We start from the raw sequence: 20296 nt of genomic DNA on the forward strand, positions 1-20296 counted from the left end.
CATGGTACCCACTCTTCTGAATGAGTGGGGTGTGGACAGTGGGGTTGCAAGGTGCCAGTACCAGGCTTTCATTTATGGAAGGAGAAAGTGTAGAAAGTGAAGCACCATGAGGACAAAACGGGCCCCTGAAAGTGTTTTTATATATATGTATATGTTTCTATATTACTATGTATTACTATATGTATATATATATCTGGGAGGTGGTAGGGCATCAATTGTGTGATGTATTCAGGGAGATCTCAGTAGCAGGGCAGTTAGGTTTCTATCTCAGTGGATAAAGTTCTTCTTTAGGTTTTAAGTTTCTTTCTCAGTGGAGAAAGGCATCCTCAGACTTCTTAATAACACTAGGTCAGTGTGCGGTCTGAGGAATTGGTATCTGATTACTGACAGCAGATTATAACATTTTACAGTAAAAGTAAAATTTGAACCTTTTGTCTCCAACGGGTTATAGGAAACAGTGCACTCAGATTAGACATGCAGAGTAAATAGAAGGACAGTGGGATTGAATTTGTCCTTGGTCAGCGATGCATTCACCTGGGTGAAAGAGAAACCTGATGAGAAACCTGGTTTGTGTTGTTTGTGGTGTCTTTGTCAAGAGTACGTGCAGGACATGTACGAACCACAATAAAGACAGCTGGGTTTCAGAGTTTAATTTGGAGACATCACTGTTCCAGTGTTGGTTGTAAATGTGGTCCTGTTGGACCCATCATACTGTGAACTTCAGCAGCTCATGACCTGACATTAAGGTCATTTGGTGGAAAAAGGTGACTTGTGCTCTTCAGGTTGGGGAGTAGCTGAACTGGGTGGAGGAACTGTGATACTTCAACTCTGGGATGTTTTCAGGAGTGAGGGTGGGAGTATTGTGGGAATGGCTAGCAGAGAGATGTAAAGTCTTCTGAGAACACTGTCAGTGTGCTGTCACTGTACATCCCGATCCTAACACATACTCACAAGCCTTGGGTTGTGACTGAAAGATCATGAGCACAAGTGGTGGAAATGAAGTTCCTCCACAGGGTGTAAGAACTTGTGTAAGAAGTGCAGTGAAAATGGAGACACCTAGAGTAGATGCCCCTGCTCAAGAGGGGCTTGCTGCAATGGGTTCAAGCACCAAGTGAAGATATCCCTTTGTAGTGCTGGAAGGATTCCTCAGAAAAGAACTTGAAAACTGAGGACAGATTCAATTTCTCCATGGCCCTACAAGGACCTGAGGCCTGTTACTATGGAATGGAAGAACTTGTCTGTAATGCACTCAATGTGATGTTTCAGCAGAAGCTGTGGATACAGCTTGTTGATTATAACTTCCAGTTAACAAAGCAAAGAAAGAACACTATAGACTGAGTTTGTGTGCTTTATTTTTTTGTATTCCATTTTTAGGTGCTTATGATTCACATTTACCAACTGCAACAAGGTATAATATCTTTTTTCTTCTCATGCTGAAATTTTGTTGGTAACTGAAATAATATCAGACTGTGATGTGCAACATACTCATACTAAGTATTATACTATATTGCAAATATTTTATTTTTTAAGTGTTGGTATATAGCTCTAAAACTTCCAAGTGTAGAGTAAAAATCAACATAGTCACTATGGCTGCAAAACTGCAGTGAAACAGAGCCTTTCCTAGGGAAGGATGAACCAGTAGGTGGTAACATAGTGTCTTGAACTTCTGGAGCAGGCCCATCCTGGAACGACTTGAAGGCTTTTGTTTTTGGTGTAGGAAATAGCCTGATAGCCTGAGGGGTAGGCTGTGCAGCTTTATGACTTTTTGGATTCTTGCACTTTCTTTATTTCCTGTACAAATGGGAACGAGAAGTTGCATGAGTTTTAGGTAGATGCAGATCATGAAGATCACAGGCTCATATAGAATACTATTGATTTCTGGCACTACTTGCACTCTTCAGCACCATTTAAAATAAGACTGCATTATGCTACAAGTCTTTGCTGCAGTGACACAGCAATTTGGTAAGGACTCAGTTTACTTTGTGCATTATTGCTATTGTTGTCTGTAGCACCAAGTTAACCTTTACTGATTGCATAGGAAATTGAAAATGGCCAGATTCTGATGAACACTTAAAAAATCAGTACCAAAGAGTTCGGGGAGACTTTTTCAGTACTTTTAGATAGACAGTGTTTCAAGTTAATAAAACAGAGGCCTTCAATGGATTAACATCCCGTCCATGGTGTACCGTGAATAAATTAATGGATTAAGGTTTCAAGGTTGATGTTTTTAGCAATTGTAGCACTGTGGTGTAAGTCCCTTTAGATTTACAGATAAACTGAATTAAAGACAGACTTTTGGTCCCAGTTGTTTTTATAAGTTGAGGACTCAGTGTATATAGTGTTTATAGGTTTATTAAAATGTGGGGTTTTTTTGACCAAGTTAAGCCTATATAACTGTCCAGGCTGACATGCTTCAGCAACTATTCTCCTAGGGCTTTCAGACATTTCCTTTGAATATGGGATGATGGACTTCTATGAATCGCTCTTTTCTGACTTGACTCTTCTGGTAAGAGTTGGAGTAATTGAAGATGATGTTAGACAGGGTAGCCCAAACTTCACCTGACTGTATCCAAACAGCTGTCTAATTACACTTTTAATTAATGAAAGTTAGGGGGCAGTTAATTTTTCACACCTATGACTACACATTTCATTACCCTCTACATCAAGGAAGTGACACATAGAACAAAATGTCATTTTTTGCCTCCTGGAGTTGGTTTATACACTAATGGTGCTGACTGAAAGAGAAACATGATGTTAGAATGAAGCAGAAATAGAGAATTTAGGGAAGTTGGCAAATACATTTACACAGCAACAACAACAACAATAAAAGAAGTGACTCCTCATACCCTCTTAATGAAAATGTGTTTGGTACCCAGTGACACACACCATTCCCAATAACACAGTCTTCTGTTATGAAAGCCCATGAACTCACCTCTGTAAGAACCTCTTTCAACTTCTCATATGCCTCCTCCAAATCATCATTAATGATGACAATATCAAATATTCCAGGTTCCTTGCCTGAAAATATATATAAGTATACAGTAAATGGGGCATGAACGAAGCTAGAAGATGTTACAATGCTACACAGCCAGCAAAGATTACACATCAGTTTTTGGATAGAAAAACATACTGAGTTCCATGTCAAGGCGAGCTGCTTCCAGGCGTTTCTGTAGGCTCTCCTCTGTCTCAGTTTGTCTGTCTCTCAAGCGCTTCTCCTGTTGAAATTAAAAGATTAGCTGAAGCAATGAGGAAAATTTATTTTGTGTCTTTGTGTTCAAATTATACTTCAAATATACTTCATACTCATAACATACGTATTTTTAGCAAAACAGAACTAAAGCACCAGTAGTAAATTAATAGACTTTTTCAGGTTTCGTTAACTAAAAGAATAGTGTGCAATTATTTGATATGTAAGGGCGCATGTTTTGGGTGGACTCGGTTAAGTCTTACAAGAATCTCAATAGAAGGAGGCTGGATGGAGACATAGATGGGGTTGAGGTCAGTCTTCTTAATATTCTTCACACCTTGTATGTCTACATCCAGGATGCATATGAGGTTCTGGGCTTGAACGTCTTCAACTGAGGCCTTACTATATATGAAAAATTGTAATTTTTAACAAAAAACATCAGTTAAAAAAGATGTGTTAAGATATTTTAAAACAGGATAGTAATCCAATCTCTCTACTATAAAGCAAAAAAAAAGAAAAACCTGCATTATTAATATGTGGCACAGCAGGCAAAATATCATTTGAGAAAACTGCTCTTGCTGGGAAATCAGAGTGGTTATTTGCTTGCTGGCTCAACTATAGCTTGAAAAACAACATTAGACGATTACCTGTTTGTCACATTGAGCTATAGCTGAAACAGTATTTGAATTTGTATGCACCAGCTCATATTTTTTGTCAGGTTTATCTTTAAAAATATTGCCATTAACTTTGACACTGTGATAAAGAGGAGCTCAACTAAGCTGAAGGTTATCCTAAATTTATAAATGATCTCTGTTAACAATATTGTAGTTTTGCACTAGCTATGAAGAACAATGTGTTCTTTTAATCTAAAATGCAAACTCAGGAATAAATGTATGGAATTAAGTATGCAAATTGATACTCTGATTGGCTGGTGTCGCATGGAAGGTGCTTCCTTCTTAGTATAGCACCCTCTGCCTCTGGGATAGATTTTAGACCAATGAAGCCTGATTTGAACAGCTGAACAATATTGAGAAAGTAAAGTAAATACAATCTATAAATTTTATGAAATTTTAATAAAACAATCTAATGTGGTCCTTTTCAATATTTATTATTGAAATATTTATTATATGCAAAGGTGCAGTCAACTAATTATTGCCTACTGTTGAGGCTACACTTCTGTCCACAAACCCATTCAGGTTTTTCTTTTCTGTAAAGGTCTGAAAACTGTATTGTAATTTATTTATCTACATGATAACTTGCTTTAATGAAAGGGTAATACTGCTTCAGATAAACCACAAATGTGCATACTATCTGCATCTAAAAACTGAAATGCGAAAACAAAATATAAATTTGTGCCATTAAAGAAATATTAGTGCTTGTTTTCATATGTTCCTCATAAACATCACAAGACTTAAGGTTTTACCCTTGTTTAAATTTTTTCTGACGCATATTTTTTTGGCCAGTTGATGTCCACTCTTTGAAAAATGTAGGTTTGCTTCTTGACAATAATGGGGGGCATAGTGGCGCAGCAGTTAGCACTGGGGCCAATCAAATATAATGCTTAGACTGTACAACTGAATGTAGGTTTAGTTCCAGATCAGTGTGTATGGACTTTACATGTTCTCCCTGTGTTTGTGTGGGGTCCCTCCCACAGCCCAAAAATGTCTTCCAGGTGAGATGGTCATTCTAATTTAACCTTACTACATATACAATTACATTTATTCATTTAGCAGGCACTTTTCTCCAAAGTGACGTACATCTCATAGAAAATATAATGTGTGCATTACATGAACAGAAAGAGAGACTTAGGTGCAGACGCGAAATTGTAAAGCACAGTTAATTTGTTTCTTTCCACCATATGAACCAATGTACATCACACAAGTACCTACATAAAGGTTTATCCAAATAATCGACAATTCCTAATCACATTCCTAATTTTTTTTTCTTAAAGATTTACATTGCACGAGTAGCTTCTGTGTAGCTTCTTCATAGTAACTTACTGTGTGTTTATGTGTGAATGAATGAGTGTATGTATGGCTACCCTACAATAGACTGGTGTCCTGTCTAGGGTGTACCTGGCCTCACACCTTATTCTTCTGGGATAGGCTATGGAACACCATGACCCTGCTCTGGATAAAGGGTGATTGCAAATAAAAGAAATAATAGTTGTTAGATTTTTATATTTCGTAAAATGCAATTCCACTAATTGTCCTGAACTTGAATTGTACACTCAGGACTAATTTTAAAGTAATCTCCAAAAACAATCTTTTAAATGGTCATGAGAACTGAAATGAAGTTCTTATGATTAAATAGAGACTGAAATCAAGTGATTTTTGGAATGCATCACAAAATTTTGAAATAAAAGTCTTATCTGGAGGCTGGACACGGTGTTATATTCAGAGGGCGAGCGTACTGTGTACTTTGTAGTTAACAGTGCCGTTCGAGGATGTTATTGGGGAGGGATATGAGCGGAAACTGTTAAAGTATGCTGATCTGGTGGCAGAGGCAAGGGACCGTGGCTAAATCAGCTACAGTATTGTTGGGGGAGTTTGATATTAGAGGCCACTCGTATGAGGCAGCTAAGAAGGCAAGTCAGTGGTTGTGGTTGAAAAGAGAGCAGGGTAGTTGGGGTTACAGACTGGAGGGAGGTGTGTGATGGTGGAAAATTTAGTGGCAAGTGATGAGTAATGGGAGGCAGCTGGTGATAATTAAGGAGGTGTGGCCTTGTTAAGTAGGATAGTTTAAATTTGTGGAGTGGGACATTTGCAGTTGGTTTGGTAGCAGGTATGCTAGGTAAGGTAAGAAGGTATGTATACAACTGTGGTTTGGCTGGTTGAGTTAGTGGGGTGTGGTAGTTGAGAGTGAAGGGTATTGAACGTGTGTGGAGGGGGGTGCTTCTGGGACACTGGATTGCACTGTTGAGCCTTCCGGAGGTGTCGTGGACCTAATTCAACGAAATGCCAATGAAGGGAGGTGCCCACTTGATAACCTCAATGAAATGCTCATGTTGGTGTGGTTTGTTGGTTTGGTTGGTGAGTTAGACTTGGTCTGTTGATTTGGCTTTGTTGGGTTTGGTTGGTGGTGGATCAGATGTGGTTTGTTGGCTTGGTTTTGCTGGTGGTATGGGTGGATGGTGCTGAGTTGATGTGTTAGACCTGGTCTGTGTGGTTTGTTGGTTAGTTTTTGTGTTGGTGGGAGTAGGCTTTGTTGGTTTCTGTTGGTGGTTGTGCTGTTGTCTGTAGGTGTGGTTTGGTGGTTAGTTATTGTTAGTGGGTTGGCTGGATGGCTGGTTTGTTGGGTTAGGCTTGCTTTAGGAGTGTTGTTGGTGAGTGTGGCTTGGTGTTTTGTATTAGTTGATTTAGGCTTGGTTTGGTTATTTGTTGGTGTGTTAAATTTGGTTTGGATTTTGTTGGTGGGACTAGTTTTGGTTTGGTGGGTGGGTTAGGTCAATTAAGTGTCTTGGTTTCAGGGCATGAAGATGTATGTTGGCTATGCTGGGTGGTGTTCTGTGGTTTAAGGGTGGTGAGTGTACTGGGTCCTTGTATGCAACTGATGAAAAATACGCACAGGGCATAACATCTTTTCCTGTGTCTCTTGAATGAATGATGAATGGAGAATTCTGTAAGTGTGGAAACAGAAGCATTTATGAAAATGTCCAAAAGAAAAAGAAACCAAATGGTTTGTAGTATTTGTCATCTTTGTATGACCACTGGTGTCCAGCTTGAAGTAGTCATACAGTCATACTGTCATTAAGGTCTTTTGTCATAATAGTGTGACAATGGTCAAAAGGGTGCAAAGCATATTTACTGTGTACACTAAATTTTTTTAATTTTATTACATAACTTTAATAGAAATAAGTTTGAGTTTTGATAACATTTTTAAAATGGCATTTGTACAATTGGGGGCATGTGGTGGTGCAGCGGGTTTGGCTGGGTCCTGCTCTCTGGTGGGTCTGGGGTTCAAATCCTGCTTGGGGTGCCTTCTGACAGACTGGCGTCCCCTCCCTCTCCAGGCTTATGCTCTGTATTGCTGGGTTAGGCTTCAACTTGCCGGGACCCCACTCAGGACAGGCAGCTTCGACTACTGTGTGTGTGTGTGTGTGTGTGTGTGTGTGTGAGAGAGTTGACATTTGTACAATTTACCTGGTTCCATACATGTTACCAGAAAACTCTGCATTCTCAATGAACTCTCCATTGTTAATCCCCTGCTGCATTGTCTCCCTGGACACGAAATGGTAATCTTCAGGGGAGAACAAAGAGAGGGGAAAAATACAAAGAATTCAAATATTCTGTCAACATTGCAGTGAGATGTACAACATTTACATGAAAATCAGGAGCAAAACAATATACAGCAGCCAGAGGTCATCCTGAGAAGAGATGTAACTTAGCCAACAGTCTGTTTCTATTTAATAAAATTTATCTGTCTCTTATTTAATAAGTTAGCCACTGATTAGAACTTATTCTGATAGCATTTGGAAGGAGTTCCCAGGTTAAAATATGGTGTGTTCCACTCAAGTGACACCAGTGCCTGCCTGTTATTTAATCATTATGGCAGTAAAAGAAGTATACAAAGTTATTTAATGGAGTGTTTATGGAATGGCAACAAGCATCAAGTTTAATATTTAAATTAATTTTGAATTTTGAATGACTATCAGAAAATTAATGCCCTGGTCAAATAAAAACACAATAGAGAAAATGGAGTTTGGTTCGGTGACCTTAAATGACCATATACGGTGCATTTGGAAAGTATTTGAACCCCTTCACTTTTTCACATTTTTCATGTTACGGTTTATGCTAAAATCATTTAAATTCAGTCTCATCAATCTAAAATCAATACCCTATACTGCCAAAGCAAAAACAGGATTTTAGAAATATCCCAGGCACGAACACCTCGGGAAAGATGTGAAAACTGTCTACTGATGGTCCCTCTCCAACCTGACAGAGCTTGAGAGGATCTGCAGAGAAGAATGCAAAAAATCCCCAAATCTAGGTGTGCAAAGCTTGTCATGTTGTACCCAAGAAGACTGGATTGTAATTGCTGCCAAAGGTGCTTCAACTAAGTATGAAGTAAAGTATCTGAATACTTATGTCAAAGCAATATTTCAGGTTTTTATTTTTAATAAATTTGCAGAAATTCCTAAAATCTTGTTTTCACTTTTTCAGTATGTCATGAAAAATGTGAGAAAAGTGAAGGGCTCTGAATACTTTCTGAATACACTGTCTACTGTTGACATTTTTTAAACATTTAAGTAACATATATCACATGCTCTCTAATTTGAAAAATTTAATGTTTCAAGGTTTTGAAGGAAATTGATAACTTTCATATTTGGTCTTGTATTTCTATCTGACTTTTTATGGTAAGACTCAGAAAACCAGATAAATTTAATCTGGTTTAATTACAGCAGAATTTTCTGCTATTTTATGTCTAACAAATCTTCAATAAATATTTGGGCATAATTTTGTTTTCACATGTAAGAGGTGATGGTGTGGGACTAGCCAAGGTAGTTAAAGATTTAGAAAGTTTAAAAAAAAAAAAACACAAGTGGTTATTCAGAAGTGCTAAGCACATGAATATCGAAACATGTATTTATGTGCAATGTTTTGCAAAAGAGACATGAACTGGTTACTGCTGCTTTGGAATTGTCCTCTAGACTAACATCACAGTCCAAAAGGACCTGGCGCAGTTGGAGCATCTACAGACATCACTAGTCAGGGGTGTCACAAACACAAAAAATGCCTCACTACACAAGGTAATACTAAAAAATGATTATAAACACTTGAGCATGCTCAGCAGCAAAATACTTCAACAAACAATGGATTTTTATTCCAGGTAGTGACCTCTTCTTATTATAACTAGGATTTAGGAACTATTCCTTTTCAATTTTATTTTGTCAGTGAACACCAATGAAATACAAAAAAAAAAAAAAAAATGCTCAATACGTTTGAAAAATATGCATTTGCTTTAAAGTTAACCATTTAGAATTCTTGAAAAGGACATAAAATACAGGCAAAATAAAATAACGGAGACTGCATGCTCAATTAGAGCTTTTGAATAGTGTTCTGGAAAAAAAGAGTTCAATTTTTCAGTTCAATCTATTTTTATGATACAGAGTGACAGTGCAGAGTTGAGAGTAAACATTTCTGAACAGCTATTTATATGATTTGGACTGTTAAAAAGGGAAAAAAACTGTCCAAAAGTAAGATTTTCAAAATGTTAAATTATTGGACTGTAAAAGTGAGCAAAGAATAGGGCTGTGCTGCACTGACAGAATATAAAGTGATGTTTCTAATATTGGGGAGTGCAGTGGCGCAGTGGGTTGGACTGGGTCCTGCTCTCCAGTAGGTCTGGGGTTCGAGTCCCGCGTGGGGTGCCTTGCGACGGACTGGCGTCCCATCCCGGGTGTGTCCCCTCCCCCTCCGGCCTTATGCCCTGTGTTGCCAGGTTAGGCTCCGGTTCCCCATGACCCTGTATGGGACAAGCGGTTCTGAAAGTGTGTGTTTCTAATATTGCAGTTGAGAGATGGTGGAGCTTTATCTTTATATTCTTTGGCTTTATCAACAAAAACTGCTGGGTTACAGTTCACAAACATAGGTAAACATGCTGGGTGATTTTTGTCCTGGTAACTTGGCTTAAGGTCATTATTTTGTGCATCATCATGTGTTTATTTATATCCCTGTGCTATTTTTATGGAAACAATAGCAGCCAGGTTACAGTAATCACAAATCAATTTATTTTCCATTACAGCGGTTATGATCATATCCCACTATGCAGGGCCAATGTTATAACCCAGTAAACTTGGCAGAACTGGGGCAAGTTGTGTGTTCTGACCCCTATTAACCTGGCATAAGTAATTTGTAATTCACCTTTTTAAAATGTAATCAGTTGGTCGGGCTGTAATACCGAAGTCACATGCTCAGGTTCCCAGGGAATGCTTTTCTGACTCAGCTTTTATTTTAAACTACGATATTGCGCTTCTGAAATCATATTAAATGAAATGCATGAGCTGAGAACTTTGTTTAACATATTATTATTCACTGAGGTACAGATGGTCTCTGCTCTATGAGCTACTATGAAAAGAAAACGTGGCATTGATATTTAATCAAGGTATTGCAGTGATATATTTAAATAAAAAATAACGGAAAACATCATTACTGTGGAGTGATGTGATCAAATGACCGTAAAGCATGGAGAAGAATTCAGCTATTTATCTTTTTATTCTGACATTGTGGCGGCACAGCAAGTTGTGCTAGTGGTGCACAGCTCCTGGGCTCTGGGTTTGAATGTGGGTTTGAAACTAGTTCAGCCATTGTGCAGTTTTCATATTCTCTTCATATCTGCATCGGTTTCCTCTAGGTGCTGTGGTTTCCACGCCCAAAGATGTGTTTCAGGTCAGCTGGTGACTCTTTTGTCCTTGCTTTGTGTTTTTGTGTGCGTGTGCGCATAAGTTACCTTGTTGTTGTTGTTGTTGTTGTTGTTATTATCATTATTATTTAAAGAGACAGTGTATTTTTGATAACCAAAAACATTCTCATTTAGTATCATTAAGCCCTTGTCCTAAGTCAGGATCATGGTGGCCCAGAGCCTATTCTGGAAGCAGAGGGTCCCAGTCCATTGCAGGGTAGCCACACACACACATACACACACACACATACACACACACAAAATCATGCACATGCACGTTATGGACAAGTTAGGGTCACCAATCCACCTGAAACCCCAAAGCATATTCATAGTGCTGCTATTTATTTGAATGTAAGGGAGAATTTTGAATGATTGTCAGAAAATTCATGCACTGGTTAAACAAAAACACAAGTTTCACTATTGTAGCATTAATATCTTATGCGTCCATATTGCAGTATCACCAGTTTAATATACCTTCAGCCCTAGTAAAGATTGGCATCTCTATCCTTAATGCCTAGTACAGCAACTGGTTAATACAATTACTTAGTTGCTTAATTTACTTAGTTAAAATTATTTTATGCAGTTATTTGCATGATTGCTTCTGAATTGAAAATTTACTGTCAATATTTTCAAATTCAACCCTTTGAGGACCCTGAAGTAAACTACCCCTGAATAACATTGTTTTTGTCTTTTCATTTAGAATGTACCACTGACACATAAACTTAATAAATTGCTTAGCACATTACAGTGATTTAAATAAAAACAATATAAATGCAAAACATGTACTGTTAATGGTGAGGGTCATGAGTATCTACAATAATACTAAACAATACAGTAATTTATTGAACTAAATGAGGGGTTTAGCTAGTGGAAGAAGGCACTGAAGGGGCTAATTTCAAAACATTTTACTCTAATGTCAAAAAGGTTGTGCATTTCTGTTACATTAGAAACTATGGTCATAATTTCTTTAACAATAGTTTAAATTCACTCTAACAAATGAAAGTAACCCCCAAAGATTTGCTTTTATTGTGTTTTAAGTGTAATTTGTGATTCAGCAAGACACATGAAAATTAAGATGAGGAATCTACACCTTCAGATGATACAGATGATAGGACGTCTGCTACGGGCAATAATGTCGCCCCAAGAAGCATAGGGAGGCAATTCAACCCTATGGAGAAAACAACAAAAGGCACAAAAATGTTTAGCAAAAAATGTTTAGCTCTAAAAAATACTATATGTATTCTGAAACTTGCAGTCTGGTGCAAGTCAGGAATAAGTGGAAAGGCTGTCAGAGCTGTACAATCAGATAGGAAAAGACATAACAATTTTAAAAAATCTTTAAAAAAAAGTGCAAGTGACAAGTTTTTTTTGTTTTAAATAAAATAAATATTTTTGGGACAAGATAATTCACATTGCACAACAGACAAATCCAATGTACAAAGTACCAATAAAGCACTGGGGCACCAGGTGGCACAGTGCTTAAAAATATAAACATTAATGTATGTAAAGTTTTATAAAGGCTGTTAATTAAATTTCTGCTTTCTAGTATTTCTGAACAGTTGCCTGAAATTGCTCCACTAAAATACCCAAAGGAAAACAACAACCAAAAGTCTCTTTGAATTAAACCATTAGCTAATACACAATATTTAAATGCATGAATAGATAATAAATTTGGTTTCCTCTATTTCTATATATTCCATGTACTGTATTCTGTTCTGTTCCCAATGTATGCAAGCTGTAGGGAAGGATTAATGGTTCTGTCATCACCTTGGCGGAGCCGTTGTCTACACTTCATACTGCAGTTGTGAGTACCACTGTCCCTGGGGTGGCTGCTCAGCATTTTGGTGCTCCAGATGGGCTTCAGCAGTATCCACACAAACTAATGTTAGAACTATTGAACCAATGGTATTTTTGCCATTACTTGAACGTAACAGTTGGACATCACTGAAGTAGGATATGAAAGCATAAGCTCACTGGAACTGTAGTTCTAGAAAAGACTTTTAAGGATACTCTGAAAGGCCAGATATACAAACGGATGGATCTTTCATCATAAGAAGGCAGAACTCTCATCGAAAGCACAAGTGATGAGACTGATGTTATCATAATATGGGTACATCTTGTGAAGAATGGATTCTCCTGAAAAATACAGCAATGCTTGGAAAAGCTGAAGGAGAAAGAAGAAGGGGACACCCAGAAAACAAAGGATGGACTCCACAACTATGGACACTTTTCAAGACAAAGACACATGTGCAAGACAGAACGATCTGGAGTTCTGTTGATGTAATGCAGTCAATGTATTTTTCTCTGAGATGTACGTCGCTATGGAGAAAAGTGTCTGCTAAATGAATAAGTGTAAATGTACTATAGCCAAAAAGTGGTATATATGCCTAGAGACAGCCTCAGAAACAGGACAAGATCCTTAGCAGGAAGTGGAAGAGTTTAATTTTAATTGCAAAATGCAGCTTGCTGCAGCTTGTCGAACTCATCACAAAAAGACTGATGTACAAGCTGTGAATAAACTAAAAAGAAATGGCAACTCTGTCCAGTTTCCAAAATAATATAATAGGGAAAGTCAATCCATTTTCAACAAACGCTTGTCCCGAGCAGGGTCACGGCGAGCCGGAGCCTTACTCGGCACCACAGGGTGCAAGGTTGAGGGTGGGAGGGGACACACTCAGGACAGGATGCCAGTCTGTCACAAGGCACCCCAAGCAGAGTTTTAACCCCGGACCCGGCGCACAGCAGGCACCGGCCAAGCCCCCATGTCCCCATGCCCCAACGCTCCCATATATGGAAAGTATACTTGAAAATTTCACGGAACATGTCAACAATCATTTTGAGATACTGAGTCTTATTGACAGAGAAACAGAAGCACTTCAGACAGAAACTGAAGATGAACAATAAATGTGAAAGATTGGCAAAGGTGAAAAAGAAGCAAGCCAAGTGAATGTTAGACTAGACATTACAATTTAGTCATAATAAAAGAGAAGCCAAAATCCAGAAGAATCAAAAAAGAGTGAAGGACTTGAACATAAGATTTCTAGGACCTGCTAAAAGAACAGTTTTGATAACACCTGCAAAGACACTGAAAATGGAAACAGATCTGAAAGAATGAGGATAGTCTTCCAAACAACTAAAACATTTTTTTTAAATTGCAAACAATTTGGTTTGCTCTAAAATATACATTCACCGGTAATAATTTATGAAGCAAAGATTAACCAGAAGAATACATCAAAGACCAAAGTAGTTGAGATGTCAGCATCCCAGATGCATTAACTTAGAACAAGAACCCTTGATAACAGAGGATGAAATAAGATCTATATTGAAGTCATTGCCAAGAAATGCCATTTTAGCAGCAGAGGAAGAGTCTGTGAAGGTGCTTACCAATTTATGCTAACAAATCTGGAAAACTACTTGATGACCAACAGGCTCATCAGTTCACATTCCAATACCAAAGAAAAGAGATGCAGCAAAGAGTGAAAACATGAATTTCCCTAATTTCACATTCAGCAAGGTTATATCATGCAATGTAGACTATAACCGTAGATGTAAAGAGAATTGCCTCATTCAGGAAATGACATGGGACAAGAGAAATATTGTAAGACCAATAATAAATTTTAAAAAAAAGCTGAAGACATCAAGAGAAGTCAAAGTTGCAGGAAAAAAATGTTAGCTAAAAATCAATATAATCTTTGCGCTGATATTATACTAATAGCAGACGACAAAGAACATCTGAAAATCCAGTCTACTAATACAATGCTGTCCAAGAAAAAAAGATACTATGATTAATGTTAAAAACTAAAATCATGACAATTGGCATAGCATCATATTTTAGTATTGAGGACTCACTAAAGATCCTCTACACAGATGACAACTTTTCTCACTTGGGATGAATTAACGATAATGAATCAACCACTCAAGTGATCGACAGAAGACTAGCACTTGGTAAGTGGAGATACAAAATCTAGAAAAAAATTCTCAGATATATCCACAAGAACTGAAAAGATATTATATGGATGTTAAAACCGGACATTTCAGAAGCAGGATTGGAGAGACTCTGTAGAGTAGACTTTGAACTCTGGTGTTTGTAGACACTCTTAGGAATACCACTGATGGCCAGGATAACAAATAGATGAATAGATAGAATCAAGATTAAATCAAGGCAGAAATCACACCGGAAGCACAAAGGAGGAGATCGAGGTATATTCTGTGATGAAAAAACATCATAAGTTGATTGGATTCTGTTATGAATGCGTGGAAAAGCGTGAAGAAAAAGAGGAAACAGATGCATTAGATGCATCTCTTTCCTATCTACATAAGACACAAGCAGAGGATGGAACACACTGCAAGCCCACTATACGGTTGCCAAGAATGTACAGCAACTCCGTAGAATTTTGAAACATCTATTAGTTAAAAAGATAGATACATACATACATAAATACTTACTAACATACATTCATAAAAATATGTATATGCTTATGCAGGCCTGAGGCCAAAGGTAGAAGGGAATAAAAGAGGAGGACAGAAAGAATACCGTGGGACATTTAAAGAACAATGGATTTGTTGGGTGTCTACCTGACTCTGCCTGGGAATAATGGGCTTTGCTAATGTTCATTCAGATGTTTATGTTCATTGTTTGATACCTGAAAGAATAATGGTCAAGTTCCTGTCAAGAAAGAGGAAGGAAAGACAGCAAACTACATTAATGCTAAACAGAAGAGAGCATTTTATGAGAATTCCTACCTTTGCCATCTTCCTCTCCAGGTCGAGGGTTTCTTGTTGTATCTGAATGGACGAGAACAATTTGGGAGATTGAATCAGAAGATATTATTTATGTCCAGGGTGTACCCTACTCAGCCTAGCACTCTGTGCTTCCGGAATGGGCTCTGCACGACTGTGAGCCTGATTTGGACAACCGGTTGCTAATAGCGAGGAAGTGAATATTGCATATCAAGAGCATTTCGTTGTAATATTTTCTGTCACAACGGTACTTGTGATTACACCTGCAAATTCAATAATATGGCATTTGTGAATTATTTAGGTAGTTTTTTTTTTTTTAAATTAACATATTGCTCTCCATCTTGTATTGTCCTAGACCTCTAAGACATGTTTGTAGGATTTACTAGTTACACCAAGAATGTCAGTACAGTACAAAACACTACAGCATAGTGTGTGGCAATCTATTGTGTTTCATAGCACTATTGATATATGAAAATTCAGTGGTTCAGGTATAGAAAGTGCTTGATACAGGAAGTTGACTTTACAGTGTCATTCTCATAGAGGTGTTTTACACATTATTATAAGGTAATCAAAGTTCTAGGGAAAAACAAGCTAACCCAGAGTGTATCCAGATTCTTTTTGACACATCATTGTAGCACGCACACTAAACTGCTTTTGGAATTAATGTCTAATATGCACTGCATTACAGTTGTGACATCCCCTCCTCCCTCCCCAGGTGTTTGTGATGATGTTTACCACAGCATTTGCTAAACAGGTAGGTAAATTGCTTGATAGCCAGAGATGGCTTGAGTACTTCCATCAATGTTCTTATTGACAAGATCCAATTGATTTCAAGCATAAACGTGACATTGGTGGGTGAAGATACTGATGTTCTGTGCATGCTAATTATTAAGTTTAATTTGTGAGAACACACAGGAGCTAGATTGGTTTAAATGTTTCAAATATCTACTAATCTGAGCTGTATTATTATAGAACATATTACATGGTTTTTTAAAGTAATTTTAAATTTATTTTCAACTGTCATGGTCAAAAGGCTGTCCTGTGGCTTGGTGCGTAGCGTCTATGTCTCACAGCACCTGGATGGTGTGGGAGGACATGGGTTTGATCCTCGCTCAGTCTGTGTGGAATTTGCGTGAGATTGACCTTGCAATGGACTGGGGTCCAGGGTGTACCCTTGCGCCCTGTGTTTCTGGGATAGGCTCTGGCTCACCGCAACCCCATCTGGGATAAGCAGTTATAGCATTGGTGTGGTGAGTTTGGCCGGTGCCTGCTGTGTGGGAGGTCTGGGGTTGGAGTGCCTTGTGATAGACTGGCATCCCCTCCCTCTTTGACCTTGCGCCCTATGTTGCCAGCTTAGGCTCTGGCTTGTCACGACCCCACTTGGGACAAGCGGTTGTTGATGTTGGTTAGTTGTCAGAGTCAATACTGTGGGTAACTAAGTACTGTACAAATTTGTCTTAACATAACTAAGTACAAAGCTGTATTAAGAGGGAAAAGAACAATAGGTATTTTTAAACCAGTCATAACAGTTCTTGTGAGAAATGTTAGATTTCAAGTCATTTGGTTCTAAAATGCCTCACTTCTCAAAGCCATTACTTACGTGAAACACAAAAGCCAAATACACCCTCATAGTCCTTGAGCAGTTTCTTCAGTAAAGTGCTCTTGCCAGCTCCAGAAGGACCACTTAGCACTACAGGCCTTGGTCCTGCCATGTCCTAGTGGGATGAAAATGGGAGACATGAAGTACAGTGATGTGCTTCAAAAATAAACCTTAAAAAACATTTCACAAATATGTCAAATCCTTCTTTTGGAATTTTTATTAATTTTTTAACCAAACAGTAACTGTCTGTTAGCACAGATTTGTCTTTCTCCAGAAAAAAGTTTAATAGATTATTGTGGATTCAGCAGTACGTTGAAAACAGGACAAGGTGTAAGCAGTCCAATAGTGCTGTGCCTTGGCTATAAGTGCTGTCTGACTTAGGGAAGGATTAGATTTGACAAGTCGGGGCAATCAAGTTCATGCCCTTAGCATTTAACTCAAAAAACATCTTAGTGGAGTCAAACAAGGCCAATTAAGACGATTACATTGCCCTCACAAACTGGAAATCGCCAAAGCTATGACTTGGTCCATTTAGAAGAAGAGCAATGGAAATGGTATCAATCTGAAAACCTGGAGAGCCTGAGAAAGTATCCTGGGTTTTATCCCATGAAATTTCTAACCTCAGATGGTCCACGTATTCCATTATTTAATGACATACATTTACATTTATTCATTTAGCAGATGCTTTTTCTCCAAAGCATTACACAGAAAGTGACTTAGATGCCGACACATGATTCAAAGCACAGTTAGTTACTTTCCACCATATCAACCAATATACACCAAAATAATGCATAAATTGTGCTTTTGCTGAGATGTACGTCGCTTTTGACAAAAGCGTCTGCTAACTGAATAAATGTAAATGTACGTACATCACACAAGGAGCTGCCTAAAGGTTTATTCATTAATCAACAATTTCAAATTACAAAATTGTAACAAACATTTACATCATTTGAGTAACTGCATTAAGTGTATCTGCTATTCAGCAGTTATGACCACAATACACATACAAATGGATATTCACATCTGAGCATTTCCAAAACATTCCCACCGTACCTTGTTTTTATGGTAAATAGTAGCTCATATAAATCAAGTAAAACTGGAAGTGGTTACACAAATACTCTCAGCCCAGTGAGGACAGAGTTTAATGCACCTAGCATCAGTTTGCCTATCCTGGAGTAATAAAAATAGTATAAATGTTTACATGTATGTATTATTATAATTATTAATGTTATTGCTGTTATAGTTATCTTTTATTAGCACTGCAATTTGAATTTTAAACCTTACAAGTTCCCTTTAAGCAGCACAGAAATTTATTTTGAAGATTTGTTAAAATTTAAATCACACACATTGTGAACCCATCTGAGGGCCATACGTGTAAAAATCATAGGACAAATTGAATTTTAAAGGTCTAAACTGCAAAATTAATTTCTTTACCTTTGTTGTGTGTTACAACGTATGTCTAAATTTAACTGTATTATCTTGTGAATCACATACACATTATCTGAAACCGCTTGTCCCAAGTGGGATCACGGTGAACCCCACCCAGGATGGGACGCAAGGCACCCCAAGCAGGACTCGAAAATATAAATATACTTTTATATATTAATTTAGCTAAGTCTAGGATTTCGATAATTTTTAACAGTTCAACATTTAAGTGAACGATAAGACATTACATATCCTTATTAAAAATGCAGACTATAGTTTTTAGTCCTTGTTTAGTATTTTAGTTTTTACTTATTATTTTAGTATTTCTTAACTAGTGTTTAACACTTTTAAAGTGCTAGATATGCTGCTCTAAACTTCCCGCAATCATTCACCCATCTATACAGCACAGCAGTGCCACACATACACTGATTCATGTGAACATTCACGCTAGATGGCCAGTTGAGAGTCATTTCACCTGAAACACACGTCTTTGGACTGTGGGAGGAAACCAGAGTGCCCAAAGGATACGCAGGTAAACTCTAAGAAAACTTGCAACCTCCACACACACTGATGTTGATTCTGTGCTGTGAGGCACCAACACTGTTTGTTGTGGCATTTATGCATTTTTAGTATTTTTCACTATTTTTGGTAATATTTGACAACTCTCAATTTTACAATTTGTTTCATAGATCATTTGCATTTGGTGCTGTCCAGATATTTCTGTTCTGATAAATTTCTCTGACCCACAGTACCACTCATTAGGTCACCTGAGTAGTCCTGGAGTAATCCAGTAATATGATAATGAACCTCACAAGCATTCCAAATAAAAGTCTGGAAGCTGTCTCTGTATGACTATAAAGTATTTCTAAAGTAGTACTTCTACAATAATAATTAGAATGCAAAAAATTTCTCATTCATGCAGAGAAAAAAAAACCTTTGTCCTGGTTTTATTAAGCCGTTTCTTTCAAATGTGCATATTCACAATAGAAAGAACTTAATTTTTTCTGAAAAAAAAATTTACTACAAAAGACAGAGAAGCTCATGTTCCAAAAATCAAAGATTTCAAAACATAATAAAACAGCATTAATTAGAAATTAATCCAGTGTCCTTAATTTTATTTCTACCAGTTCACCATCCTCAGTCAATGAGTTTTAGACTATAATAACACCAAATACAACATTTGCTATAGCCAAGCAGCATCTTTACCTTTTTCCAATGATGGTGAAGCCGTCTGATTGTATTTGGAGAAGGCTTTGGCCGAATGAATAAATGTTTGAATGCTTTGTTAAGGCTGGTATGTGACTGTGTGAGGTAGGGGGTGTTACACTGACAGCCTCATGCCAATTACCTCCTCCTATATCTCAGCCAATTGGAATGCAGCTTACCAACCCTGGTAATCTGTGGCACATTTTAGCTCTTCTGTCTAAACTTCTTAACCAAAACGAATGTCCCTGCTGCTGTGATGGCTGATTTCAAGATCTCTTATGGTATAATTATTTTGATCAAGAACTGCAGAACATCGTGTCCAAATTTTCCATATTTGGAAGGATAATGTTGAATTTCTATGCTGTATGTGCATTGGCTATCCACATTCCTATTTAAATGTATTGAAAAAAGAGTGAGACAATATGAAATTTTCACAAAACAAAAAATTATAAATATTGTTAGTTGTTTTTTTTTCTTAATGGTATACTTAGTTTCATTAATCACAAATTAATATCCAGCCAGCTACAGTATATATGTGATTCAGCAAAGAATCTTACCTTGAGCTGCTGAATGTCTTGGCTGAAATCTCCGACTGCTAACTACGCCCGGAAGTACATGAAGACGATATAATGGACTTTTGCCACCTTCATCTGTTCTGCTAAGACAAAAGTAACACAGAAAAGTCACAAGTTAAAATTAACATGAATAAAGTTTACATTTCGGTACTTTAAAATGGA

The 20296-nt window shown here is 37.5% G+C and overlaps 1 protein-coding gene across 1 annotated transcript; it reads right to left on the reverse strand.

Moving 5' to 3' along the window:
- Positions 1-1700: 1700 nt before the first annotated feature.
- guk1b (guanylate kinase 1b) lies at positions 1701-20296 on the reverse strand. The gene is made up of 8 exons (XM_018761320.2): positions 20117-20296; positions 16929-17043; positions 15332-15373; positions 7330-7426; positions 3451-3589; positions 3131-3215; positions 2933-3018; positions 1701-1791 (listed from the first exon to the last, which is right to left on the reverse strand). Exons 2-8 carry the CDS (start codon positions 17038-17040, stop codon positions 1756-1758), a joined length of 597 nt encoding a protein of 198 aa, XP_018616836.2. The 5' UTR covers positions 17041-17043; positions 20117-20296; the 3' UTR covers positions 1701-1755.

This window comes from Scleropages formosus, chromosome 2, assembly GCF_900964775.1.
Source record: "Scleropages formosus chromosome 2, fSclFor1.1, whole genome shotgun sequence".
Lineage (NCBI taxonomy): Eukaryota > Metazoa > Chordata > Actinopteri > Osteoglossiformes > Osteoglossidae > Scleropages > Scleropages formosus.

Bases quoted from the DNA above. Each gene is read 5' to 3' on its own strand.
- guk1b (XM_018761320.2), bottom strand. From the start codon at position 17,040: ATGGCAGGACCAAGGCCTGTAGTGCTAAGTGGTCCTTCTGGAGCTGGC. The intron at 7,427-15,331 runs GTAGGAATTCTC...TCTCCCCTGAAG, and splicing joins TGGAGAGGAAGATGGCAAAG to ATTACCATTTCGTGTCCAGG. The intron at 3,216-3,450 runs GTAAGACTTAAC...TAATTTCAACAG, and splicing joins CTCCTTCTATTGAGATTCTT to GAGAAGCGCTTGAGAGACAG.